The 27,845-nt window shown below is 41.4% G+C and overlaps 1 protein-coding gene across 2 annotated transcripts; it reads left to right on the forward strand.

The window, feature by feature from the left end:
* The first annotated feature begins 570 nt into the window (after window positions 1-570).
* On the forward strand, window positions 571-22,291 carry LOC139366336 (nucleophosmin 1b). 2 transcript variants are annotated; one of them, XM_071103700.1, is made up of 11 exons: window positions 571-657; window positions 959-1,041; window positions 1,800-1,919; window positions 3,633-3,726; window positions 3,855-3,946; window positions 4,080-4,135; window positions 4,252-4,330; window positions 5,688-5,786; window positions 18,540-18,650; window positions 19,695-19,769; window positions 20,972-22,291. In XM_071103700.1, exons 1-11 carry the CDS (start codon window positions 606-608, stop codon window positions 21,023-21,025), a joined length of 915 nt encoding a protein of 304 aa, XP_070959801.1. In that variant the 5' UTR covers window positions 571-605; the 3' UTR covers window positions 21,026-22,291. The 2 variants fall into 2 exon arrangements, 1 of the variants encoding a protein (XP_070959801.1); XR_011626744.1 differs by having other exon boundaries at window positions 581-657; window positions 19,511-19,769.
* The last annotated feature ends 5,554 nt before the right edge of the window (window positions 22,292-27,845 follow it).

A 27,845-nucleotide genomic window follows, 5' to 3' on the forward strand; every position in this document is an offset into this window, starting at 1 on the left:
AGGGCGGCCCGTCAGGAAGTCCATGATCCAGTTGCAGAGGTAGGTGTTTAGCCCCAGGGTCCTTAGCTTAGTTATGAGCTTTGAGGACACTATGGTGTTGAACGCTGAGCTGTAGTCAATCACTAGCATTATCACGTAGGTGTTATTTTTGTCCAGGTAGGAAAGGGCAGTGTGGAGTGCAATAGAGATTGTGTCATATGTGGGGCGGTATGCAAATTGGAGTGAATTGGAATTAGGGTTTCTGGGATGATGGTGTTGGTGTAAGCTATGACCGGCCTTTCAAAACACTTCAGGGCTACAGATGTACAGTGTTACTACACAGGTATAAAAGCAATATTAATGGCAAGTGTTTCACCATTACAAAACAGCAATATCATATACTACAGTAGATTTCAAATCTCAAGTATCACAGGATTATTTATAGTTCCTTTGCAATGTCTCCATCTGCTGGACATAAACCACAGTGGGGTTCCCCCTTTTTGTCCCACCCAGGCTTTGATTCGATTGGACGAATATGATTTCCACAACATCCTTTTAGCTATCCCATTGGGTACCTGAGCTGTCACTTGCCTTTACGGAACAGAACAATAACATTCAGGGGGAAAATGGCGGAGGATAGCGTCCCAGATTTAACCAGACCTCAAATGTATTTATTTGGTGAGCACGTCTGTACTGCCACGATACATTTTAGTGCACAGTTAGTAATAGCAGACACTTGTACTTTGTTACATAGCTATAACTCTCCCAAACACACCAAATGTCTATATTAAGCTAGCAATGCATATGAGCTTCTCGCGCCAATTCAGCAATACCCTCTTTTGTTTGCAAGCTAGCTAGCAAGCTAGCAGGCTAGCTAGCTTAATTTGTTATCAATGATACTGTTACATTTCTGTTTTCAATGTAGAATGTCTACAGGTATTTGCTTAGAGTTTGCTAACCTGTGTGTTGTGAACATCAGGTTGTGCACTCAAATCGGACAAAAAGGAGTTCAAAGTCGAGGTGGAGGACGATGATGCGGATCATCAGCTGTCACTCAAAGCAGTAAGATTATGATGCCAGTTCTGAGATCGAGTTTCCATTACATAATATCATAATATTGTAGCTAGCTAGCTACTTGGCCAACATTTCATCATGGCGTTTTAAAACAATAATAATGTATTAGGTCGTGACAACTGATGCATTTCACTATGCTACAACTAACGTTACTGTGAGGTAATTTAATTTGAAAAATTCAACTAGCTGTATGTTCTTAAATATTCTTCATCAAGTCCATTTATTTTTACACTTTCTGCAGTATATTTGTCTTTGCACCTGTGCAGACTGGCACCCGTTAAATAATTTATTTTGACAAATACAATGGAAACTTGTATTTTATGTAATGGAATATCTAGTCTATTTCACCTGTTTCCCTTTTGTTTCATTACTTTTGGAAAATAACAGAAATCCCTTTGTACCAGTACAACACAATACCAAGTTCACCTTTGTCAACATAATGAGTAGAGATTTCTTCTAGTCACAGTTCTTTGATGTGTATTTAAAGGAATAACATATTCATCAACAGACAATGTTTTTCTTTGTCTTCTTTGTTTTCTGCTCCTTTTCCTACCTTTGCAAATGACCCCGTTCCTCTCCTCTAAATAGATATCCTCATTGTAACATTCTTTCAGTCACTCTCCCTATTTGCCACCAAGCAAAGATGGTGATTGACAGACAAATGAGGGAGACTGGAGGGTGTTGGCGTGTTCCAACATGGAAAAACATACAATATCATATCTGTGAAACAGCTGTTGGTGTTGCAGGTGTGCCTGGGTGCGGAGGCCGAGGATAAGTTTCATACGGTGGAGATCGAGGGCGTCACATACGACGGAAAGACCACCAAAATTCCACTGGCTGTGCTGAAGCCGTCCGTGCTGCCCTCTGTGAGTGTTTTAGAATGATGAATCGCCCTAGTTCGTGCTCTTACTCACCTTAAGCTTTTGGAATGTTCTTTTAACCCTGTCCCTTATTCCACTTTTGTAATAGCGAAAAACACTCCACTCCATTACCATGCAATTACTCAAATAACGTGTTGTTACTGTAGTAATTACAGTGTTTCTACACAGATGCTACAGGTATTTTTGGCCATGACCCAAGTCACAACACTGGGCTGGATTCAATGAACCACACAACCTATTACTATCTTTCCTCACGCTACATTTGTGGCTATAGAGACGGCGACCTACGCCTATTATTTAGTAAATATTTTCTTAACTCTATTTCTTGAACTGGATTGTTGGTTAAGGGCTTAATCATTTCACGGTAAGGTCTTCGGCGCATGTGACAAATAAAATTGGATTGGATTATGACAAGGCCATGCCAGTGATGGGCTAATTCTCCATGATGTCAGCCTGGTTTCTCCTAAAGCAAAGATGGGCAACTTTGATGGGGGTGGGGGCCACAAAGAAATCTGAACTCATGTGGGGCCGCAGTGGCTTGGGGGTCTATGCACCCACATCTATACCCACACATGCAGTCAGAGCCAGCCCTAGCCTTTTGGGGACCTAAGTGACATTTTTTGGGGGGGAGCCCACCAAAACAATTTATAATAATAAAATATTGTTTTCTATAATTCTACACATTTTAACATAGGGCGGAGAAAAAGCTATTTTATAATTAACTTCATACAATTCTACAAATTTGTCCATGGAGTGAAGAGAAAAATGTGCAGTTTTACAGCTAATTTCCTGCAATTCTACACATTTTGCCATAGGGTGGAGAGAAATCTTTGCAGTTTTTAAAATTATATCTGAGTGAGAGTGACTAACAAAATCAATGGGGGGCCCCCAGCTAGACTAACTTACCAATAAATAAAAAGTGCTCTGTGACTGACACAAGATAAATAAGTGATACACAACCACATTTCAAAATTGCAGCTTGTGTATTCTAATATTCTAACTCTCAGCAGTAAGTTGAGACTGACAACATTCCGTTTTTTGGGGGGGGGTTGATCCGCGATCCTAAAAAAAGGCCGCTAGTCGCCCATTCCTGTCCTAAAGTAATCCAGTTTCTGCATATTAAATGGAAAAAATCTGACTGCCGCCCTGATCCAGAGGTCCAGAGAACACTGTCGCCGTTTCTGACTTCTATTGTTGTAACATGCTTGGTTTGTTGGCTGCTGCATGGCTTGTGTGTGTTTTGGTTCTGATTCAGGCTTGAAAACACTAGCTGTGAGTGGATAATTGTGTTACTTAATGGAAGTTATCACTACCTGAACACTTCAACAGTAGTTACTCTAATACCTACACCTGTGTTTTGTTTGGTTACCATCACCACCAGAACAATGGCCTGGCACTTAGGAATTCACATTCACAACCGGCTGCACCCACAACTTTTATATTTAACAAGCAGATACAAGTGAATAGATGTTTTGATTTTAATATGGTAATACAGTAATAGAGCATTTGATAAGACCCTTTTGCTAGCAGATCCATGGGATTCCTTCCCCATGGGGAAAAAGCTAGTTTAATTTACATTCTCTAATGTCATTTGTGACGTACTTCTACGTTTGATAGTTTCAGCTGCTCATAAATGTGAAACAATTCAAAATATTGATCCTTTTGTTCCACATTTTAATGTTCTCCCCTGTTTGGCAGGTGAGTTTAGGAGGGTTTGAGATCACCCCTCCAGTAACCTTCCGTCTCCAGTCTGGCTGTGGACCCGTGTACATCAGTGGACAGCATTTTGTCAGTGAGTGACTCTTTATTTGCAGTCTGCTGGTTTAGTTGTTTGCGTACTCTCTTCAGGCTTGATATAAGGTGACATTTTGACAGTACAAGACATCAGCGCTGAATGCGTAACCTAATCTCAATTTGTAGGTGTGAAGGACTCTGATGAGGAAGAGGAGGAAAACAACACATCACCTGTGAAGAGGCTGTCAAGCTTGACCTCAGGGAAGCGTCCTGCTCCGGTATGTTCCTCCTGCTGTGTTAACTCATGCAACAGGCACATAATGGGAGAAATATATTGTATTGTATTCAACTGCATACATCAGGCCTTGTTAACAACAGTTTTACATACATTGTGTTTATTTCCCTTTGCAGAAGAAACTGAAAATGGAGTCCGATGATGATGATGATAGCGATGAAGATGACGACGAGTATGAATGTTCTCATTTTGTATTTTTGGTTGTTTGGTGTGTCTTGCGTCATGTGCTTTTGATGGGCCACCATTAGATAGCCTGACAAATAGATGTTCTTGTTCTATTCATTGTAGTGATGATGACGACGATAGTGATGAAGATGAGAGTGAGGTGAAGGTACAGAAAGTTCCAGCCAAACCAACCATAAAGAAAGTAAGCCCTGTTATTCTCTGTTCACAAACGTAGTGACCACAAGACCTTGACTAATGACACTGGGTATAGATGATGTACCTAATATGTCCACTAGGTGTCATGTTAGACAAAGACTTGTCCATGGAGACTAGCGCCAATAGGAGACCCAACAAGTAGTATTATGTCATCTTAGATAGCTAGGATTGTGACACATAACACCAGACCTTGGAATAGATCCAGGATAAGATGTTTCACAGCATAATGTAAAATGTTTTAGGCATATTTTATTGTCTTACATCAAGTCTCATTTGTTGTATTGCATATCAGTGTCAAAGACCATTTTGTCAAATTCTTGTTATTATTGCAAGTCTGGTAAACTAGACATGTTTTTAGTGCTCTGATTTGCACTCGCTGACCGGCGGCCATTTTGCTGAAGACGAAGCGGGGGAAACGTTTTCATCTTGTTCCCTCTAGTACCCATCTGGTTTTTCGAGACTAAAACACAGGGTCTGCGGGTATAATGATCGGATTTCTCCTCTGTAATCTACCTGAACACTCACTGTTTCACCAGCACCGTGCAGAGCGAGACGCAGTAAAGACAACTTGATTAACACAGCCCACACGTCTAGGCTTGGGAATTCCCATTTCCTTAACCCCCCGCTCCTGCCCCCTCTCCTCGATAACTTACCTAGGTCTACATGTCCTGTCCCTCTGTCCTCCTGCTGTCTATCTTTCGCTTTCATTCCTCACTTTATTCTCACACACCGCCCCCCTTCTCTTGTCCAACAGTTTCTCATCGCACCTGGCCTTTGTCTTAGAACAGTGTGTGTGTTTGTGTGGCTGTGTATTGTTGTGTGTGTTTGTGATTTGAACTGTGCCAGGCCGAGAGAGATGAAAGCGAGGCAGATGCACATACCTGATGTGAGCACTGATTGTAGCCCCAGGGCCAGATGACAGCTGAGCCTTTCTGTCACCTGTTGATTTATTCTGCTATCCCCTCTACAGACACACATCTTTATTCTACTTCCTCTTCTTTTCTTTGCTCTCTTAACTCTTTGTCATGCTCATACTGCATTATAGTGATGAGCAGTGACAGCATGGGTATTAATACGCTTCCTGGGTTGAAACACTGAGAGGATGGCGAGCATACTAATTACTGTTCCCCCAATACACTATTTTACTAATTTCCCATTTCCCTCCTTTTGAAGATCTGACTGAAGTAGTTTATATAGACAGGCAGGCAGTCTATTTTGACAACGGCAACACGTTTTTGCTGTCAACATGTCGTCATCCCAAATTAAAAGATTAGTGGAAATTGGGTTTTCTATTTTGTATGGTGCTTCCTGCATGTCTCCTAACTAGTTCCGTTGTCTCTCAGAGCCCGGAGCCTTTGGGGAAGAAGCCGAAAAGTGTGACATGGGCGCAGAATGGCTCACCAGGGAAACAATGGGGACCATCAGCTAAACCTCAAACCAAGGTAGGTCAACTCTTACACCTGTTTAGACCTCTTTAGACCAACATGAAACCAGAGTAATTACTCGCATCCAAATGAAGCACTGGTGTCTGCTCCCAAAAGTGGTATTTTCATTTGGCTGGTAAATCGTAGAGTTTTCAATCTATGGGTAGGCTGGACACCTGACATTTTTAACAATGTTTTTTTCTGATAAAAACTAGTTCATTGCATCCGCCGTGGAGCCCAGTTTCATAATATTACCATATGTCCCAGCTGCTTGCCGTAGTTTTGAAGTAATCACGGAATAACAGGCCTTATTTTAGGGCATTTTTCACCCTGCCAGCTCCTATTAGTTCTATTGAGCACCAACTCGCTTTCCGAACGTTCTATTTCCAGCTTATTGTTCTACGTCACAATGTCTGCTTTGCTATTGTTGGCAATGAGACCTGCCCACGTTGCTGGTAGTTCAAATGTAAACAACAACTAAAAATTACTCATGGAATTCTGAGGTCGTCCCATTGTTTTCTATGGGGGAAATATAGGTATGTCTACCTATTTCACCAAATATCTCGCAATGTGTATATTTTCCTTTTTTTAAATAAATTGGACACTATTTTAATCATGAGAATCTCCTCTTTCTAATTATGTAAGGCTGGGCAGTGTATTCCATTGTCATCAAACTGTGACGGCCCTGAATTATTTTGAGCCGTCTCAGTGCTTCTCCTTCCAATAGGGTGCTTTCCCTTTAATTCCCAATTAAATAGCCAGCATCAGCTGCGCAAAAGTGGCGTTTTGTGATGGAGACGTGACTGAGGATGTGTTCCCGAAGCTTCTCTATTCCGGTTGTTTTGTTGCTGTTAAACGTGTGTTTGTAGCCTGAGAGTTTACCCAGGATCGGATCCACTCTTTGCGTCCGTGGACTACTCCTCTCTATTCTTCGTGACCTTTCTCCGCTGGAGATCTGTTGGCGGATTGGATTGTCTGACTGACCGACTGACTACCACCTTTTTTGTATACGGTATTTCATTTGTTTTGATATGAGGTATACGGTGATGATTTATGTAGTTAGATGTAGTTGAGGAATTAGTAAGAGCAGATACGCTTTAAAGTTCTGTGGTAAAATGGTTATATTGATTGTATGATTTAATGCTGGGTTTACGCTACACGGAATGAACGGACCAACATTGCGTGACCAAAGTCACTTGAGTTCACTGAACTCCTTTACCGGGCGGGACTCTTTTTAGGCCCGAGGTACAGGACATTTCTGGAGGAACCAGAACTCATTGTGTTATATTATTATGTGTGTGTAATCCATTGATGTTGCTAATACAACCCACGCAAAAGAATAGTTGTTTTTGAAGTTCTTTCAATGTTTTAAGGGTTTATGAAAAGTTGATTTCCCTTCTGACGTTTACATAAGTCCTTTGTATGGTGTAGACTTGACGGACCAGATGGGACTCATTCCCTCCCAAACTAAAAGGAGAGACCAATGTTTTCTCTGGTAGGCACAACCTACCTGGCACCCCTATAAAAAAAATAACCTCAAGTCAAAACCGTTACAAAACGCTACACCAAAAATAGTCAGAAGTTACAATTTTTTCCTACTTCCTTGTTATGCAGACATAAGCACACTTGGCACCTTCGAGGTACGGATGTTTACTTTCTACACAGGTTGTTATTTTTCAGTTTCGTCCTAAGAACAGATTGTAGTGGTAAAATAAAAAGGGATACATTTTTTGGTGCCATTTAGGCTAAATGGAATTCTAAGGTTCACTCCAGTCAAAACAGGCACTGCCAACGTTCGATTCCATTCATTTGCTTTGGGCGCGCACTAGTGTTCCAGCTTAGCCAACGCTCTTTTGACATTTTTCAGCCTTGAGTGAATTTTGACTCGTTCTATTGTCCAGCCTACTATTGGATAAGATCATGTGATTCCAAAATAGGCCTGGAGCTGAGGAGGCAAGGAGAGATTCCAAAGAGTTGTTTGTGGTTAGGCAGTTCCAAAGCAGACAGTTTAAAGGGGCAGTCCAAAAGCAGACAGTTTAAAGGTGCATTTGTGGTCTAGGCTTCAAAATAAACTAATGGAAAACACATGTTCTCTGCTAGCTAGTTTAGAGAGAAGAATCTTAATAACAGTGTTATGCTGTTGAACATGAAAAATGGAAGATATCTTTCAGCATATAGGAGTTGTGATGCGCATAGAGCATACACATCAGCTGTTTGTTCCATGAAATTGCTGTTCATGGGGGACAGTATAGAAAATCCTGCGTGCCCTAGCCACATATATGTTAAGTATGTCACAAGAGACTACATTTTCTGTAAATAAATCTTATTAATACCTATGTATTTCCGTAGTAGTTACAGTCACATTTGAATGTTCACAATAAGACACATGCTTATTATGTAAGAGGTGTCTGCTCATAAGACCACTGTTCCAGAAGTACTTGCCAAACCTTCAGCAAGCTGCATTTAATTAAAGAACTGCAAAAGAATGTGATTAATCCAAGTAGCAATTAGCTCAAGACTGGTGCTTAATTACTCAGGTGGAATTTCTTGGACAGCGGCCTTACAAACCCGAGGATTGAACTCTCTCTGTGTTAAACAAACACATCTGACCCCTGAACACGTTTCCCAGGATGGGGTTTAAGACCACGACCTCTCGGCCTGACCTACCGTTTTGAGTTGCAGACCACCTTTGAAGCCAAAACACCCCTCCCTCCCACCTTTGCAACCTTCTCATTTTCCACCCCTCCTTAAGAATGCCCTAATCAGCCCCTCCACCCACCCACGTAGTCCCCCAAATGAGTCTAGCTTAACTTGAAACAGTAGCAGTGACCTTTTGTCGCAGTCATTTCTCTCTTGTGTTGACATAAAATAGACTAGACTCGAACAGCTACAGGTTGTTTTTGCCTTAATCAAATTACAAATGTACTTAAATTAATGTATGTGAACCTCTCATTTAGATATTAAAAACTTCATAGCAGTGTCTCAAATTCAATCTGATTTTCTCTCTAACAATAGGTCAGGAAAGACGCCTTCAACACTTCCTGTCATGACAAGAAATTATCAAAATCCTCACAGCACGTTGTTTCGGACTGAAAACTGTACCCTTTGTACGTGATGTCAGACACTAATGCGGTGAGATGAGGTGAGGTGAGACTTGCTATGCTAATCACCCGGGGTGTTGCGTAGCCCTCGGGGCAGCGTGCGGTATGGTAGAGCAAACGCTTGCTAATCTAGCTAATTCTGTAATGGCCGCTGTTCACCACGTCACGACAGCCGTTGTTAAAATGCTAGTGGGGATTAACCAACAGGCTAACCTCCGAAACCTCCGCAGTGTTTTCCCTAAGTACATGGAGTAACTAGACAAATAAAAAAAATAGCCAGCCAGGGAGTTCTGGGATGGGGGGGTTTAGTTTTCCTCCATTTCCGCTCAGCTGCCCGCAGCCCTGTTCAGTGAGCACGCAGAGTCACTGCTACAGAGCAGGAGGGGAGGGTCGAGGAAAGTGGACAGTGGGAGTTAGAGGCTGAAAGGGAGGAGAGTAGGGCCGAAGATGACGCATGGCCTCCTGTGTAGGGGCTGAGTGGGTATGGTTGGAGAGTTAGTATCATTAGCTTTTATAACCTTCAGTCTTTTTACTTTTATCATTTTTTGGAGAAGATTGAGGCTTTCTCCACTACCAATTGTTTTTACAGTGATGATTCAACATCTTCATCACATTTTTTCACAATTTATCTGCAGAAAGAAAAACAATGGTAGCGATTCAGTTCCCGGCGTTCACTTTGAAGATCTGTTCAAAAAGAGGCATTCGTTTGCAAGCAACCCATCACTAGGCTACACTGACGAGTCACTTTAGAGATCACTGACGAGTCACTTTAGAGATCACTGACGAGTCACTTTAGAGATCACTGACGAGTCACTTTAGAGATCACTGTAGAGATCACTGACGAGTCACTTTAGAGATCACTGACGAGTCACTTTAGAGATCACTGACGAGTCATTGGCATGTCTTGACATGGGCTTCCAATCCTAGGAAAATAAAAAACAAGATCTTTGGTTTATTGTCCCGATGAGAAGCTATGGACATATAACTACGTTGTATGATTTATGAATATCAAAGAGACATAGGAGATTTACTTTATTCAGTCAGATCGACACCTTTTATGAACTAGCCAACACTTGTTGTTCGGTCGTCAGTCAAAGCACAGTAAATAGCCTATGCACCCCGACTCCATGGCTGGCTATATGAAACACGCAAAATAAAATAAATTGTTTCAAAACACAATAATTAAGTAGATTTCAACTCATTGTACACATTTACATTACATGGGACGTGTAAATTCACTCACAGTAGACGATGAAGAAGCATCGTGCTCTCCCTCCTCTGTAAAAATAAATTTGACTGCAACCCCAGTGCACAAAATTAACCAGTACCGAGAGGCAGGACAGACAGCAGACTGACAAACCAGCAGTGTTCCCCTATCATCGCTCGCTTTGTGACTGACAGGCGCCTGTCCTGTCAGTAGCTCACTAGAACGTGCACATCATTCATTCTAGCGGGAAAAGGCTATATAAACTTTTCTGACAAGCAAATTTAATATTTTAAATGAAAAGAAGCCTAGTTAGTTTATGGAAACTAACTAGGCTTAGGGAAAACCCTGGCCTCCTGCCAGTTTAACCCCCCAGTCCCACCCTGCCTAACCCCGACCCCCTTCCCTCAGCCACCCCTCCACCCCTCTCCACAGCCTCCTCACACCCCTCGCTTCCTGGACACACCTTCTCCCAATTGCTCTCATTATGAGTGTTTGATGTCAGGGGCAGCAGGCAGGTTTCTCCCAGAGGAAGCAGGCGTTTTCTTAGTGCAGGTGACTGGTCATTAGGGTGGCTCGTCAGATCCTTTGCCAGTACCTTTCTCACCATATTTATTAACTCTTTGTCCCGTTGTCCACGCTTTTTGGTTCCAGGAAAATGGGTCGATATGACTGTCATTTGAGTTTGTTGGTCTAAAGTTGAGTCATCTATGGTGTGTTAGTGCTTTTGATTGATGGAAGTTGAAGCAGGCTGCCTGCTCTGTGATGATGCCTCCGAGCAGACGCCACAGTCATAAAACTGTAAGATGCTCTGCCTGGGATTCTCCTGAGAAGACCTACATCGTCAGTTTTGGCAACTGATGGACACCCAGTTCAATTTGCATCTGTGTCTTGCCAACCTGTTAACGATTATTTTAATCACATCTCAAATTTTCCAGATTTTTCAATTGTGCTGCTTGAATAAAGTTGAGAGGGAAACTTTTTTTTTTAGTCTTGGGAGTCGGAAGTTTCTCAGCGAACCGTCTTTTGTCTCCTTACCCGGGCTCCAAAGCCCTCCTACAAGACACCAAAGGGACAATTACTATTTCACTCAGACTTAGCCGGCAGAAGTGTCATCATGACCATGTGTTTGAATCGGAGGCAAGCGATTACCTGAAATGCTAGCGTGCAAGTGATTAAGTCACATGTCCCATCTGTAATCAGTGTCTGGCGCAGATTAAACAGCATGCTCTGTCTATCTATCAGCTGTTTCAGGTCCACAGCTGTCCTTTGGAAGTGGAGAGCCGCCCCCAAATAATAAATACGCCAGACTTTTCTTGGCCGGGAGCCAGTGGCATTTGTTTTTTTTTAGAGTCGGAGGTGTGAGGGTGTGTGTGTGTGTATTTGTGCGTTTCTTTTGTCCTCTAATTTGATACCTTTGATCTGTGCGATGAATGCCGATTTCTGCGGAGGAAAGAGAAAATCATTGCATTCTCCAAAGGGAAGAAAAAAATAACCATGGTCTTGTTTTTTAACCTTTCGGTTCAATCTACTTCTTAAACCCGTGTCTACTTTTGTAAAGAGGTTTCTTTATTCATCCCACAATCAAGATACTGTATCTAGTCTCTGTTATTATTTCAGGTAATGATCCGTGTTTACACATTACTTTCAATATGCTTCAAATACAATGGTTTGAATTAGCAACAAGCCTCTTGTCACTGTCCGGATCCACACACTTGTTGTGGACGCACACAAACTGATGTTGCCGTGGTGATTCTGGGTGACATATAATTCGAACGTGTTAACTTTGAATATACTATCGTCATTGGCTCCCATCACCTCTTTAGCTGCTATCTTCACATCAGTTATTGTACAGTTGAAGTCGGAAGTTTACATACAGATTAGCCAAATACGTTTAAACTCAGTTCTTCACAATTCCTGACATTTAATCCTAGTAAAAATTCCCTGTCTTAGGTCAGTTAGTATCACCACTTTATTTTAAGAATGTGAAATGTCAGAATAATAGTAGAGAGAATGATTTATTTCAGATTTTATTTCTTTCATCACATTCCCAGTGGGTCAGAAGTTTAAAAACACTCAATTAGTATTTGGTAGTATTGCCTTTAAATTGTTTATCTTGGGTCAAACGTTTCGGGTAGCCTTCCACAAGCTTCCCACAATAAGTTGGGTGAATTTTGGCCCATTCCTCCTGACAGAGCTGGTGTAACTGAGTCAGGTTTGTAGGCCTCCTTGCTCGCACACGCTTTTTCAGTTCTGCCCACAAATTTTCTATAGGATTGAGGTCAGGGCTTTGTGATGGCTACTCCAATACCGTGACTTTGTTGTCCTTAAGCCATTTTGCCTCAACTTTGGAAGTGTGCTTGGGGTCATTGTCCATTTGGAGATCCATTTGCGACCAAGCCTTAACTTCCTGACTGATGTCTTGAGATGTTGCTTCAATATATCCACGTACTTTTCCTACCTCATAATGTCATCTATTTTGTGAAGTGCACCAGTCCCTCCTGCAGCAAAGAACCCCCACAACATGATGCAAACATAACGATGGTCATTATGGCCAAACAGTTCTATTTTTGTTTCATCAGAACAGAGGACATTTCTCCAAAAAGTACGATCTTTGTCCCCATGTGCAGTTGCAAACCGTAGTCTGGCTTTTTTTATGGCGGTTTTGGAGCAGTGGCTTCTTCTTTGCTAAGCGGCCTTTCAGGTTATGTCGATATAGGACTCGTTTTACTGTGGACAGGTACTTTTGTACCTGTTTTCTCCAGCATCTTCACAAGGTCCTTTGCTGTTGTTCTGGGATTGATTTGCACTTTTCGCACAAAAGTATGTTCATCTCTAGGGGACAGAACGTGTCACCTTCCTGAGCGGTATGACGGCTGCGTGTTTCCATGGTGTTTATACTTGCATACTAGTTTGTACAGATGAATGTTGTACCTTCAGGCTCCCAAGGATGATCCAGACTTGTGGAGGTCTACAATTTTCTGAGGTCTTGGCTGATTTCTTTTGATTATCCCATGATGTCAAGCAAAGAGGCACTGAGTTTGAAGGTAGGCCTTGAAATACATCCACAGGTACACCTCCAATTGACTCAAATTATGTAAATTAGCCTACAAAAGCCATGACATAATTTTCTTGAATTTTCCAAGCTGTTTAAAGGCACAGTCAACTTAGTGTCTGTAAACTTCTGACCCACTGGAATTGTGATACAGTGAATTATAAGTGAAATAATCTGTCTGTAAACAATTGTTGGAAAAATGACTTGTGTCATGTACAAAGCAGATGTCCTAACCGACTTGCCAAAACTGTAGTTTGTTAACAAGACATTTGTGGAGAGGTTGAAAAACGAGTTTTAATGACTACAACCTAAGTGTATGTAAACTTCCGACTTCAACTGTATGTTTATATCGAACATTTAAAACAACAAAGATATTTTCAAAATCTTTTGACATCATGCACCATCATTTATTGATTTAAAAAAAAATATATTTTACCTTTATTTAACTAGGCAAGTCAGTTAAGAACAAATTCTTATTTTCAATGACGGCCTAGCACGATTACATGTACACAATGATATGATTATTGTGCGTAGCCGGATTGATTTAATAGTTTGTTTAAAACCTTTACATGCTTTGCATGAAGAAAGATTTCCATAAGAATCCTTTTCACATGAAAAATCTCAAATCAGGCTACTGATGGGACTTTTGATAAATGCAGAAAATCGGCAATTAAAATAAACCGTTATACCGCAGTGGCCACGTTATTTTTGCGATACCTTTTTGATTCTCAGTTCTGACATATGGAGTTTGTATGTGAAAGCTCTTTCTAAGATGTGTGCGTTCAGTTTTTCCGAACTCACTTCACTCGTGCATAAGAGGGGGACGTTTGCGCTACTGGTGCTGGCACATGTGCAGATCAAATACACCGCTGGACCATCGATTTAAGCTGTTTACATGTCCTAATAATTAGAGGGATTGCTCAGAACCAGGTGTTTTAATCGGTGTATGCTTACTTTGATTATGACCGCTTTAAGATAAGCAGAGTAAGGTGTTTACTTGACTATTGCCATACTCGGCCTACTGCCATAATCAATTTTATATTGAATTATTAGTCTCCATGTAAACGTACTCATTAGCCTTTTACACTTGTTTGAATTGGCTTATATGGATAGGGCTAAGTTGAAATGTTTCTAACAGAGAAAATATGAAAAGCATATGCATGACCATGGTAGCAATTGAAAGAGAACAGCTTGGAGATCATGGGGAAATTATTAGACCAAAGTTGAGGACACAACAGTTCACCTGACAAGACTAAATCCAAACACACTGTTACACTGTTGATTTTATGTGAATTTTACATTTACTGTAATTTTCGTCTCATTTGTTGACAACAAATTCTGAAAGTATTCTGGATACATTCAGTAACATGATTAGAATATTCCTGGAAAATGTGGAGTAGATGCAACATAGACCAACATAGGTTCATTCTATTCAGAACAACCCAGGGCATGATGAACGTTGACACTGTACAGTGCCTTCGGAAAGTATTCAGACCCCTTGACTTTTTCCACATTTTGTTTTACGTTACAGACTTATTCCAAAATGTATTAAATAAATAAAAATCCTCGGCAATCTACACAGAATACCCCATAATGACAAAGCGAAACAGGTTTTTAGACATTTTTGCTGATTTATTAAAATAAAAAACTGAAATACCTTATTCACCTAAGTATTCAGCCCCCAGGTTCACCTTCCAACAGGACAATGACCCTAAGCACACAGCCAAGACATCGCAGGAGTGGCTTCGGGACAAGTCTCTGAATGTCCTTGAGTGGCCCAGCCAGAGCCTGGACTTGAACCCAATCGAACATCTCTGGAGAGACCTGAAAATAGCTGTGCAGCGATGCTCCCTATCCAACCTGACAGAGCTTGAGAGGATCTGCATAGAAGAATGTGAGAAACTCCCCAAATACAGGTGTGCCAAGATTGTAGCGTCATACCCAAGAAGACTCGATGCTGTAATCATTGCCAAAGTTGCTTCAAGAAAGTACTGAGTAAAGTGTCTGAATACTTAGGTAAATGTTTTTTGTTTTCTATAATTTACCCCAAAAAATTACAAACCTGTTTTTGTTTTGTCATTATGTAGTATTGTGTGTAGATTAATGAGTTGGGAAACAATTTAAACCATTTTAGAATAAGGCTGTAACGTAACAAAATGTGGCAAAAGTCAAGTGGTCTGAATACTTCCCGAAGTGACTGTATGTGACATGAGTTTTATGATATGGCAATGTAAGTGCACATTTGGACAAACGGGTGTTTGGCTTGCTTGTAAGACATCAAAACGTTATTTATTATAATCCTCTTAATTTACAGCATTTCCCTCACTCAGACAATAAAAAGTGTGCAAAAGTTGCCCAATTAGCAGGAGGGATGGGGGCAACTTTCTATCACTTGCGGTGCTGAAGTTCAGAACGGCTGTCAGTCAAAACCCATACAGCGCTGTGAAGCTCAGAGCCAGAGCTGTGATGTAATGTATAGCATTTTACTGTACAGCCACTGCATTCCAATTTAGGCGTATGTGTAAATTAAAGGTGATTCTGATCAGTGCCCAAATCTGCCATTTTCAACCCGTACAAGTATAAAGGGAAACCACTGTAACGTCAAGACGCTAATACGCACAACTGGAGAGGTAATATGATGCTCTTCACAAAACCCTGATAGGAGGGTTTGGGTCGGGTGCCGGTCATTATTTTCACTGTACGCTGGTGCGGGTAAACATTTTTTTTTAAGGCAACTGTCAAGTGTTCACTAGGATCAAAAATGTTAGAAAATGGTCATAATAAAAAGCACTCTTTCTTTTAGTTATTTCTTCAGTCGCCTGACAGAAAGCTTCTCCAACAAGGTCCCTCTCCCCTAGTTTCAAACACAGCTCCAGCCGTCAATGAAACCCTGCAATCACAGTGGATTCCAGCCGGTCCGGCATGTAGGAACAGGCTTCCTGCTTGTGTAACATGCAGCCGCGGCGTATGGCGTGTCAAAGTGTGTCACACTCACACACTCCTAATTGAGGACCTCTGGGGCCAAGTCCGCCCGGCTCTGGACACACCTGTAGCCCTGTTAATGCTATGTTGGCGGAGAGCTCTGTGAGGCTCACACGCTGTATGCACACACACATACACACAAAAAAAGGAAACTAGTGACATTTATGACAATCAAATGTCAGCTTACATAATTGCTATGAGGGGATAAAGTCTCTCACCACTATATAGGGCCTTTGAGTTCGTAATATTACTCAATATTACTTCTCTTCCCGTACAAAAAAGTTCATGAGAAGTGTTCGTTGGTTGCTTTTCACACTAAGCCGTAGCGCAAAAACATTTTGCGAAACGCGAGCAAGCGGTCGCTGCTTTTCTCATGTGATAGTGACCCGTTTCACAGTGTCAGTCTGGGGGAGTTAACCTGCCACTGAAAAACACATATTTTTTCTGCTCCTCTTGGCAAACAACCCTCCCCAGAGCTCTGTTGCTCAACGCTAAAGTCTGGGCTTGCCCTCGACTGCTTGGAAGCAATAAAAGGATAATTTGTACCCACCATATTTGTCAAAAGGTGGTGTAATTAGGGTAGAATGTGGTGTGTGTTTGCTTTAATCCCCTTCCAGCTGGTTGCTCTCACCCCAATAGAGGAACCTTTCTCACTCACAGTAAATAGGTCAGGATAGGGGCTGGAACCAGCGCACTGAGTACAGCCTGGGCTGGCCAATTCATGAGCTACAACCAATGACTTGATGCCAGTTGGGAATAGGGATGGGCATTTTAAATAATTTCACTATTCAAATAATTATATTTTTCCTGATATCCGTGTTGTCGAAATTTTGTATTTAAAAACAAAAAAAACTTAATTGGAGACTTGCTTGCGTGACTCGAGAGAGAGCCAGCGCACTGTGCTCTGCTTGTTTCAGCAGAAGGCTGGGGGAAGGGCAAGAGAGGAGCAGTGGCCGGTGTGTGACAGTCTGTGTGGCACGGAGGAAGAGAGATAGTGAAAGCAGCCAAACTGACTTGCGCTAGGAGTTAGACAAACTTGTTGCTGCAATAGGTTATCCCATCTGTTAGTACCTGTCTTGACTGCATCAAATCATTGTAAAGAAACTAGCTAGCTACAGTAGCCAGTTAGTTAGCCAGCTAGCTAGCCTGTTAAACTCTGAGTGGTCATTTTGGGCCCTGTACAGAGTCCGGTGAGAAAATGTTCAACAGATAATAGAAAGTGACATATAATTTGAAAGTTACAGGTCTTGTCTTTTTGGAAATCAAACTCAAATCTTACTGCCAGACAGGTGATATGTTTACATCAATGGATAGGTAGAGACTTCAGCTTCCTCCTCATATATGTAAATCATTCCTTTACGACATTGCACAAGCCCTGCGCCTCCATTAGGTAAAAGGTCAGACATTTTTTAAATGTATTTTTTTAAATCCTTTTGGAACAGACATTGTTGACATATTTTATCTCAAACCTAGACCTTCAAATGTCTTGTTCCATGGGGACAATTGGGGGACCCCCCCCACAAATTCTTAATTAAACTAAATTTCAGTTTTTTTTGGTCTGCTCTATCTCGGGCTCTGTAGGAGTCACATTTGTTTCTGATACATTTATCTGAATCCCACAGTTCGTACCTCTCTAAGACCGAAGTGTACTTTATGAGGATAATATACAATATTATGCGTCGTCTATGAAATGCCACCAGTGGGAGTCAGAGTTTAACAGGCTAGGTAAAGTAGCAAGGCTAATTGAGGCCATGTTGGTTGATCATTTTTGCCTACTCCTTCTCATTTAGCCAACTTAATTCCCTAATTTTAATTCCATTTTGCATTGATTAGAAATCTCCCACTTCACTTGCTACACATGGCCTCTGACTGTAGTGCCGCTGTGATTGGAGAGTAACAAAACGCTACACGTGTGAAATGTGTGTAGGCTACCGGTGGGTCTTCGTTATGGGGCGCACTCATACAAACTGTCATAAAACTTGTTTTATACATTTTTTTTTGAATGTAATGGTCTATCGTTGTAGGCTATGTAGCAATTTTTAAACAAAGCCTTTTCATTGTTAAAAATAGGCCCATATTCTTTTTACAGCTAAAAAATGAATACTCTCCCAAGTAATCGAATACGAACGTCCCCTTTAATTTTCAAATAGCCATGCCCATCTCTCGTTGGGATCGTGCAAATGGACTAGATGTCACTCATAGATACATTGACGGGATGTACTTGGAGGGTTTTGGCCAGTGGACAGTGGTTTTCTTATAGGGCGGAGGAATACACTAAAAACCTATGTAGCCAACATTGAGACTAGTGCTTATTGACAGCCATTTAGACATAGCCTAAGTGTCAACCTTTCAGTTAGGCTGGTTAGTTACTGGAACAAGCACACCACTGAATGATACTGTGAATGATGTTGATCTTGTTTGACTTGCAGACACCAGTGGGAGGAAAAGAAAAAAGGCAGAAGGAAAAGTCTGGAGCTGGCCCATCCAATGTTCTCACCGTGCCCGAAATCAAGAGCAAGCTAGTGTCGGCAGCCAAAGAGGTAACACAGTTGTTTTCATGCTTCCAACATAGAGCTTTGAGAAAATGCTGCTCCATATCTTAAAGGCCCAATGCAACAGATTATCATGATATCAAATCATTTATGGGTAACAATTAAGTACCTTAGTGTAATTGTTTTTCAGTTCAAATGCAACAAAAACAAAAAAAATCAACAACAAAAAACTATTCTCGAGCAATCATTTTGCTAGGACTGTCTGGGAGTGGTCTGAGTGAGCACTTATAAGAGGGGCCTAATGGGAGGGATATGTAACCTGAAAACCTATTGGCAGACATGTTTAGAACGCTCTTTGTTATTGGTCTATTAATTTATACCGCTTGGTGATGTCACCAGGCAAGCCAAAACCCCACCAATGTAAACTATGCCGATTAGAAAGTCCTGTGTACATTGTATTTCCAACCAGCAACTATCAGGAAATAACTCTGATCACATATTTTCATAGTTTTACAGTGTTCATTTCATCAGCTGTTGTACTATATTATACAAAACACAGGAAAAACAGAATTTTGACTGCACTGGGCCTATTAGCAAAAGTCCACGGGTTATCTTTAATAGTGGTTATTCCTCCCTCTGCATGGTTGCATACATAACATGCCATAAACGCCGTAGTTGTCTTGGTAACAAAAGTATTCTCTGAAGACAATTCAGCAGTACCAATTTAGGGAAAACGGATGTCCTGTTTTTCCCCTCTGAGGCTGCAGCGAAGCTTTAGTGGAACACATGATGCACCTCCTCCAGAGTGTGTGCGAATAACCAGGTCTGTTGTGGGGTACTGACCACTGGCGCTCACACAGCCATGACGTCATACAGAGGGATTAGCTTATTGTCTTCTTCTCTTACAGCCACTTCAGACTGGATGGACCACACGTGCCAACTTTACACCGCCACCTCATATTTGCCTCGTGTGAATGATACAGAATTGTAGGCTATACATGTTATGTAATATTGGTAATAATGTTGTTTTCCCTACAGTTTGATTTAATGTCTCACCCAGATTAAACATATTTACTGTCTCTTTTCCATAAGGGAAAACCTTTTCCAAAGACCGAGCAGAAGTTTGAAAACTATGCCAAAAGTGCTTTCAGGATGTCAGACAGAAAAGTAAGTATTTTTCTTGTCTTGGTAGTGAAAGCGTTTTTTGTAGCAGCTGCATTGCAGTAGTTTAGATAAAGATTGCCATTAATTGCTGAATATATTTTTTAAATATATAACACCTGGCTTAAAAACAAAATGTTTTGCCCACCGTGTCCCAGTTATTTCAGATAGTTTTGTTGCAGTGAAATATGTTAATGTTGGGTCTGCGGTCTCTTAAGGGATAGAATGGGAGTAGACCTGCTGAGGCAAAGTCTTCCCCATTGATTTACTGCCGTAGTTCTCTACCAAGTGTCTTTGGTAGCCCTAATGAACGGACCGGAGGTATGCGAATGGTACCAGTCTCTCACATGTTCAAGGTCTTTGACTAAGTGAAGGAATATTTCTCTAGATGGATTTAGGGCTACTGGACTCTAGTACTACCTGTTCTTAGAAATGCTGATGTAACGCAGGGACTCTATGTACATTTAGGATTGTTTTTACTCACGTCTTTGCAGCACCTAGTTGTAGTTTACTTGGAGTATTTAAGTTAGAGTCCTTTTATCTTCACCACATGGTGCCAAGATGGTATTCACTAATCACCATTATATCCCAGTGTAGTTTCTGGGAACAATTGGAATTGGAATGTTTATGTCCAAAAAAAAAACAACTTTTAAATGGGAATGCGTGTGTGCGTTTATTGTGTGTGTGTATGTGCAAGAGTGTGAATGTGTGTGCATTCAAGTGTGTGTGTGTGTGTGCGCTAGGAAGGGTCACAAACCAGGTTCTCTTTTTATTAATGAGGAAGCCTTTGAGATCCCACAGCCTGACATGTTAAGGCCTCCATTAAGATTGTGCTGTCAGCAGCAGCAGTTGTTTGTGCAGGTGAAAACTCTATAGACTGCAAGGTGCGGTCAGGGGGAGGCTTGAACCCAGTGTGTAGAACACATCTGTGGAAGCGATTTGGTTCCAAAGCCAAAGACTTTGAGATGTGTCAGACTCCTAGTCATTCTTTCTGGTATGTACTATTGCCCCCACCCAACCCCTTGTACCCCTAAATGCCGTCTCAGTTCATTGTTCCCCAGGCAAGGCAAGGCAAGGCTCCCACTAAAGGCATTCTGTAGTAAAAGTGAGTCATGGACTCATAACGCTCTGCTATGCAGCACGTCATTTGGATGCATTATAATTAGTCTCTCTCTCTCTCTCTCTCTCTCTCTCTCTCTGTCATACAGGTGGTTAGAGACCTCTGGAACTTTGTACAAACATTGAAAACAGAGAAGAAATAAGTAATTGTATTTCTTACAGTTACATTAGATACGTTTTGCTTTCTCTATGCTTTTATTTCCCCAAGAACATTGAAGGTGTGATGTTTAAACCCATTACTAAGAGCATCAGTGAATACGTGTAACAATGTCACCCCTGCTAAAGAACTGTTGGTGCCCATCAGGATACCATAGGCCTTTGAACTATGGTGACGTTTTGCCAACTGTTTTATATGTTAAATATGACCCAGCCTATTAAAGGAATAGTTCATACATAATTTTCAAATTGCATAGGCTGTTGTCCGTCGACCCAGTTTTAGGTGCATATGTGGGTTATTTAGTTAATTTCACCAGCATCTGGTTAGCATTCTTAGCATGTCCATTAGTATCATTTGTGGCAATGCTAGGATAAACATTACAAAGCAACCATATCACCCCAGAAGATGATCGGTAGTAATTAAGTGCATGATTTCATTACCGTTGCTTTGTGAAGTAACTGGGTTGATAGACGGAAGCCTAGGTAAGTTCGGAAATTATGTTTTTATCATGTATTTTTAGTTAACTGTTCCTTGAAGGATTGTGTTTGTATAAATCCTGAAGACGTTGTTTGTAAATAGTCCGTACAATTTAATGTGCTATGATGGCAGCTTCAGAATAATGTAGATCTGTGTAATTATGGTTTTTCAATCTCCTCTGGTTCTGGCTTCTGTATTTTAGTATTTCGTGTTCATTTGAACATTTCTCTCTAGTTTAGCATTCTTTTTTTGTTTTTTTTATCCTGTAAACACGTTATGTTTTGGTCTTGTTATGTTCTAGCGAGGTTAGTTGTTAATACTGTACTGGAAAATATACTGCTAGTCAAGAACCCTCTTAAATTTGATGTCTTGGTAAGTGTATTGACTGTGGAATGATAAGATACTGTTGTTAACCCAATTATGAGTAAAAAGTCAAGAGAATAGAAATGGTTTATTAAAGACATTTCATCACTCACTGAGAAAAACGATCAATGAACCACATGCTCCTTTAACTGCAATTGGATCTTACATGTTTATTATATTTGGGCTGATTTTCAGTTGCATGGTGTGAAAGTCGACAGGAGAAAGAAAGGCATTGGACAATTTCATGAGAGTACTTGTAATTTGATTTGCTATTTGAAGGATTCTTGATACGTACGATGCATGTCAGTTCATAGTGGTTGTTTAGTTATGGCTTGTTAAGATCAACGTATCTGTCCATTTTTATCTGTCTGTTTTTTATACCTTTTACCAGAATAAACCAAATCTAACCCTGTGGCATTTGTAATACAGCTTCACTTTTAGTAGAGTAATCAGACAGCTGTCTTCACCTGGCTTTCACACTTAGGCTCCTTTCACTAAATTCATACTGTAGTCTAAACTCAGTTTTTCACAATTCCTGACATTTAATTTGAGTAAATATTCCATATTTTAGGTCAGTTAGGATCACCACAGAATAATAGTAAAGAGAATGATTTATTTCAGCTTTTATTTTTTTCATCACATTCCCAGTGGGTCAGAAGTTTACATACACTCAATTAGTATTTGGTAGCATTGCCTTTAAATTGTTTAATTTGTGTAAAACGTTTCGGGTAGCCTTCCAATACCTTGACTTTCTTGTCTTAAGCCATTTTGCCACAACTTTGGAAGAATGCTTGGGGTCATTGTCCATTTTGAGAACCATTTGTGACCAAGCTTTAACTTTCTGACTGATGTCTTGAGATGTTGCTTCAATATATCCACATAATTTTCCTACCTCATGATGCCATCTATTTTGTGTGCACCAGTCCCCCCTGCAGCAAAGAACCCTCACAACATGATGCTGCCACCCCCGTGCTTCACGGTTGGGATGGTGTTCTTCGGCCTGCAAGCCTCCCCCTTTTTCCTCCAAACATAACGATGGTCATTATGGCCAAACAGTTATATTTTTGTTTCATCAGACCAAAAAGTACAATCTTTGTCCCCATGTGCAGTTGCAAACCGTAGTCTGGCTTTTTTTATGTTGGTTTTGGAGCATTGGCTTCTTCCTTGCTTAGTGGCCTTTCAGGTTATGTCGATATAGGACTCGTTTTCCTGTGGATATAGATACTTTTGTACCTGTTTCCTCCAGCATCTTCACAAGGTCCTTTGCTGTTGTTTGGGATTGATTTGCACTTTTCGCATCAAAGTACGTTAATCTCTAGGAGACAGAACGCGTCTCCTTCCTGAGCAGTATGACAGCTGCGTGGTCCCAAGGTGTTTACACTTGTGTACTATTGTTTGTACCGATGAACGTGGTACCTTCAGACATTTGGAAATTTCTCCCAAGGATGAACCAGACTTGTGGAGGTCTACAATTGTTTTGTGAGGTCTTGGCTGATTTCTTTTGATTTTCCCATGATGTCAAGCAAAGAGGCACTGAGTTTGAAGGTAGGCCTTGAAATACATCCACAGGTACACCTCCAATTGACTCAAATGATGTCAATTAGCCAATCTGAAGCTTCTAAATCCATGACATTATTTTCTGGAATTTTCCAAGCTGTTTAAAGGCACAGTCAACTTAGTGTATGTAAACTTCTGACCCACTGGAATTGTGATACAGTGAATTATAAGTGAAATAGTCTGTCTGTAAACAATTGTTGGAAAAATGACTTGTGTCATGCACAAAGTAGATGTCCTAACCGACTTGCCAAAACTGTAGTTTGGTAACAAGACATTTGTGGAGTGGTTGAAAAACAAGTTTTAATGACTCCAACCTAAGTGTATGTAAAATTCCGACTTCAACTGTGCATTAAAAATAATATATATTTTACCTTTATTTAACTAGGCAAGTCAGTTAAGAACAAATTCTTACTTTAAATGACGGCCTAGAAACAGTGGGTTAACTGCCTTGTTCAGGGGCAGAACGACAGATTTTTAACTTGTCAGTTCGGGGTGTCACATGACAAAGAATATAGCATTGGTTATACAGTACCAGTCAAAAGTTTGGACACACCTACTCATTTAAAAAAACATTTTTTATCTCCCCTTTATTTATCCAGGTAGGCTTGTTGAGAACAAGTTATCATTTAAAACTGCGACCTGGCCAAGATAAAGCAAAGCATTGCGACACAAAAAACAACACAGTTACACATGGAATAAACAAACATACAGTAAATAACACAATAGGAAAAAGGTATGTATACAGTGTGTGCAAATGAGGTAAGATAAGGGAGGTAAGGCAATAAATAGGCCATAGTGGCAAAATAATTACAAATTAGCAATTAAACACTGGAGTGATAGATGTATAGAAGATGAATGTGAAAGTAGAGATACTGGGGTGCAAAGGAGCAAAAAAATAAAAAAATATATCTAACTGTATGAGGTAGTTGGATGGACTATTTACAGATGGGCTATGTGCAGGTGCAGTGATCTGCTCTGATAGCTGGTGCTTAAAGTTAGTGAGGGAGATATGTCTCCAGTTTCAGTGATTTTTGCAATTCGTTCCAGTCTTTGGCAGCAGAGAACTGGAAGGAAAGGTGGCCAAATGAAGAATTGGCTTTGGGGGTGACCAGTGAAATATACCTGTTGGAGCGCATGCTACGGGTGGGTGCTGCTATGGTGACCAGTGAGCTGAGACGGCGGGGCTTCACCAAGCAAAGACTTATAGATGACCTGGAGCCAGTGGGTTTGGCGACGAATATGATGCAAGGGCCAGCCAACGAGAGCATACAGGTCGCAGTGGTGGGTTGTATATGGGGCTTTGGTGACAAAAACGGATGGCACTGTGATAGGCTGCATCCAATTTGCTGAGTAGAGTTCTGGAGGCTATTTTGTAAATGACATCGCCAAAGTCAATGATCGGTAGGATAGTCAGTTTTACGAGGGTATGTTTGGCAGCATGAGTGAAGGATGCTTTGTTGCGAAATAGGAAGCCAATTCTAGATTTAATTTTGGATTGGAGATGCTTAATGTGAGTCTGGAAGGAGAGTTTACAATCTAACCAGACACCTAGGTATTTGTAGTTGTCCACATATTCTAAGTCAGAACCGGACGGGCGGGCAGCGATCGGTTGAAGAGCATGCATTTAGTTTTTCTTGCATTTAAGAGCAGATGGAGGCCACGGAAGTAGAGTTGTATGGCATTGAAGCTCTTCTGGAGGTTAGTTAACACAGTGTCCAAAGAAGGGCCAGAAGTATACAGAACGTTGCATAGAGGTGCATCTCTATGCATCTGCATAGAGGTGGATCAGAGAATCACCAGCAGCAAGAGCGACATCATTGATGTATGCAGAGAAAAGAGTCGGCCCGAGAATTGAACCCCGTGGCACCCCCATAGAGACTGCCAGCGGTCCGGACAACAGGCCCTCCGATTTGACACACTGAACTTTGTCTGAGAAGTAGTTGGTGAACCAGGCAAGGCAGTCATTTGAGAAACCAAGGCTGTTGAGTCTGCCGATAAGAATGTGGTGATTGACAGAGTCGAAAGCCTTGGCCAGGTTGATGAATACAGCTGCACAGTCTTGTCTCTTATCGATTGCGGTTAATATATCGTTTAGGACCTTGAGCGTGGCTGAGGTGTACCTATGACCAGCTCGGAAACCAGATTGCATTGCAGAGAAGGTACGGTGGGATTCGAAATGGTTGGTGATCTGATTGTTAACTTGGCTTTCGAAGACCTTAGAAAGGCAGGTTAGAATAGATATAGGTCTGTAGCAGTTTGAGTCTAGAGTGTCTCCCCCTTTGAAGAGGGGGGTGACCGCAGCTGCTTTCCAATCTTTGGGAATCTCAGACAACACGAAAGAGAGGTTGAACAGGCTAGTAATAGGGGTTGCAACAATTTTTGCAGATACTTTTAGAAAGAGGGTCCAGATTGTATAGCCCGGCTGATTTGTAGGGGTCCAGATTTTTCAGCCCTTTCAGAACATCAGCTATCTGGATTTGGGTGAAGGAGAAATGGGTAAGCTTGGGCAAGTTGCTGTGGGGGGGTACAGGGCTGTTGACCGGTGTAGGGGTAGCCAGGTGGAAAGCATGGCCAGCCGTAGAAAATGTCTCAATTATCGTGGATTTATCGTTGGTGACAATGTTTCCTAGCCTCGGTGCAGTGGGCATCTGGGAGGAGGTGATCTTATTCTCTATGGACTTTACAGTGTCCCATAACTTTTTGGAGTTTGTGCTACAGGATGCACATTTATGTTTGAAAAAGCTAGCCTTTGCTCTCCTAACTGCCTGAGTATATTGGTTCCTAATTTCCCTGAAAAGTTGCATATTGCGGGGGCTATTCGATGCTAATGCAGTACGCCACAGGATGTTTTTGTGCTGGTCAGGTGCAGTCAGGTCTGGAGTGAACCAAGGGCTATATCTGTTCCTGGTCCTAAATTTTTTGAATGGGTCATGCTTATTTAAGATGGTGAGGTAAGCACTGTTAAAGATTAACCAAGCATCCTCAACTGACGGGATGAGGTCAATATCCTTCCAGGTTACCCAGGCCAGGTGGATTAGAAAGGCCTGCTCGCTGAATTGTTTTAGGGAGTGTTTGACAGTGATGAGGGGTGGTCGTTTGACTGCAGACCCATTGCGGACGCAGGCAATGAGGCAGTGATCGCTAAGATCCTGGTTGAAGACACCAGAGGTGTATTTGGAGGGCAGGTTGGTTAGGATCATATCTAGGGTGCCCGTGTTTACGGATTTGGGGTTGTACCTAGTAGGTTCCTTGATAATTTGTGTGAGATTGAGGGCATCAAGCTTAGATTGTAGCACGGCCGGGGTGTTAAACATGTCCCAGTTTAGGTCACCTGACAGCACAAGCTCTGAAGATAGATGGGGGGCAATCAATTCACATATGGTGTCCATGGCACAGCTGGGGGCAGAAGGTGGTCTATAGCAAGTGGCAACGGTGAGAGACTTGTTTCTGGAGAGGTGGATTTTTAAAAGTAGAAGCTCGAATTGTTTGGGCACAGACCTGGATAGTAAGACAGAACTCTGCAGGCTATCTCTGCAGTAGATTGCCACTCTGCCCCCTCTTGTCGGAAAATGTTATAGTTAGGAATGGACATTTCTGGGTTTTTGATGGCCTTTTAGCTAAATATGCAGGTTTAAAAATATATACTTCTGTGTATTGATTTTAAGAAAGGCATTGATGTTTATGGTTAGGTACACATTGAAGCAAGGACAGTCCTTTTTCGCGAATATGCACCGCATCGATTATATGTAGCGCAGGACACGCTAGATAAACTAGTAATATCATCAACCATGTGTAGTTAACTAGTGATTATGATTGATTGATTGTTTTTTATAAGATAAGTTTAATGCTAGCTAGCAACTTACCTTGGCTTACTGCATTCGCGTAACAGGCAGGCTCCCCGTGGAGTGCAATGAGAGGCAGGTGGTTAGAGCGTTGGACTAGTTAACTGTAAGGTTGCAAGATTGAATCCCCGAGCTAACAAGGTAAAAATCTGTTGTTCTGCCCCTGAACAAGGCAGTTAATCCACCGCTCCTAGGCCGTCATTGAAAATAAGAATGTGTTCTTAACTGACTTGCCTTGTTAAATAAAGATTAAGTAAAGGTGTAAAAAAAAAAATTGGCCAAATCGGTGTCCAAAAATACAGATTTCCGATTGTTATGAAAACTTTAAATCGGCCCTAATTAATCGGCCATTCTGATTATTCGGTCAACCTTTACTAGGGACATGTCAGTCGTGAACACAAATTTTGAGGAATTGATAGGCCTGTTCCGTGTATTCAACAGCTGAGGTGTGAGCTATGGCTTTTTTTTCGTACTGTTCCTACCATCATCAGCTTCCTGTTGAGAAGCTCCTGTGCGAAATAAAAAAGTTAGCGCATGTGATGTTTAAGCCATGGAGTCCCTGTGTCA

This window comes from Oncorhynchus clarkii, chromosome 14, assembly GCF_045791955.1.
Source record: "Oncorhynchus clarkii lewisi isolate Uvic-CL-2024 chromosome 14, UVic_Ocla_1.0, whole genome shotgun sequence".
Classification (NCBI taxonomy): Eukaryota; Metazoa; Chordata; class Actinopteri; order Salmoniformes; family Salmonidae; genus Oncorhynchus; species Oncorhynchus clarkii.

Bases quoted from the DNA above. Each gene is read 5' to 3' on its own strand.
- LOC139366336 (XM_071103700.1), top strand. From the start codon at position 606: ATGGCGGAGGATAGCGTCCCAGATTTAACCAGACCTCAAATGTATTTA. The intron at 4,136-4,251 runs GTATGAATGTTC...TATTCATTGTAG, and splicing joins AGCGATGAAGATGACGACGA to TGATGATGACGACGATAGTG. The intron at 18,651-19,694 runs GTAACACAGTTG...CTTTTCCATAAG, and splicing joins TAGTGTCGGCAGCCAAAGAG to GGAAAACCTTTTCCAAAGAC.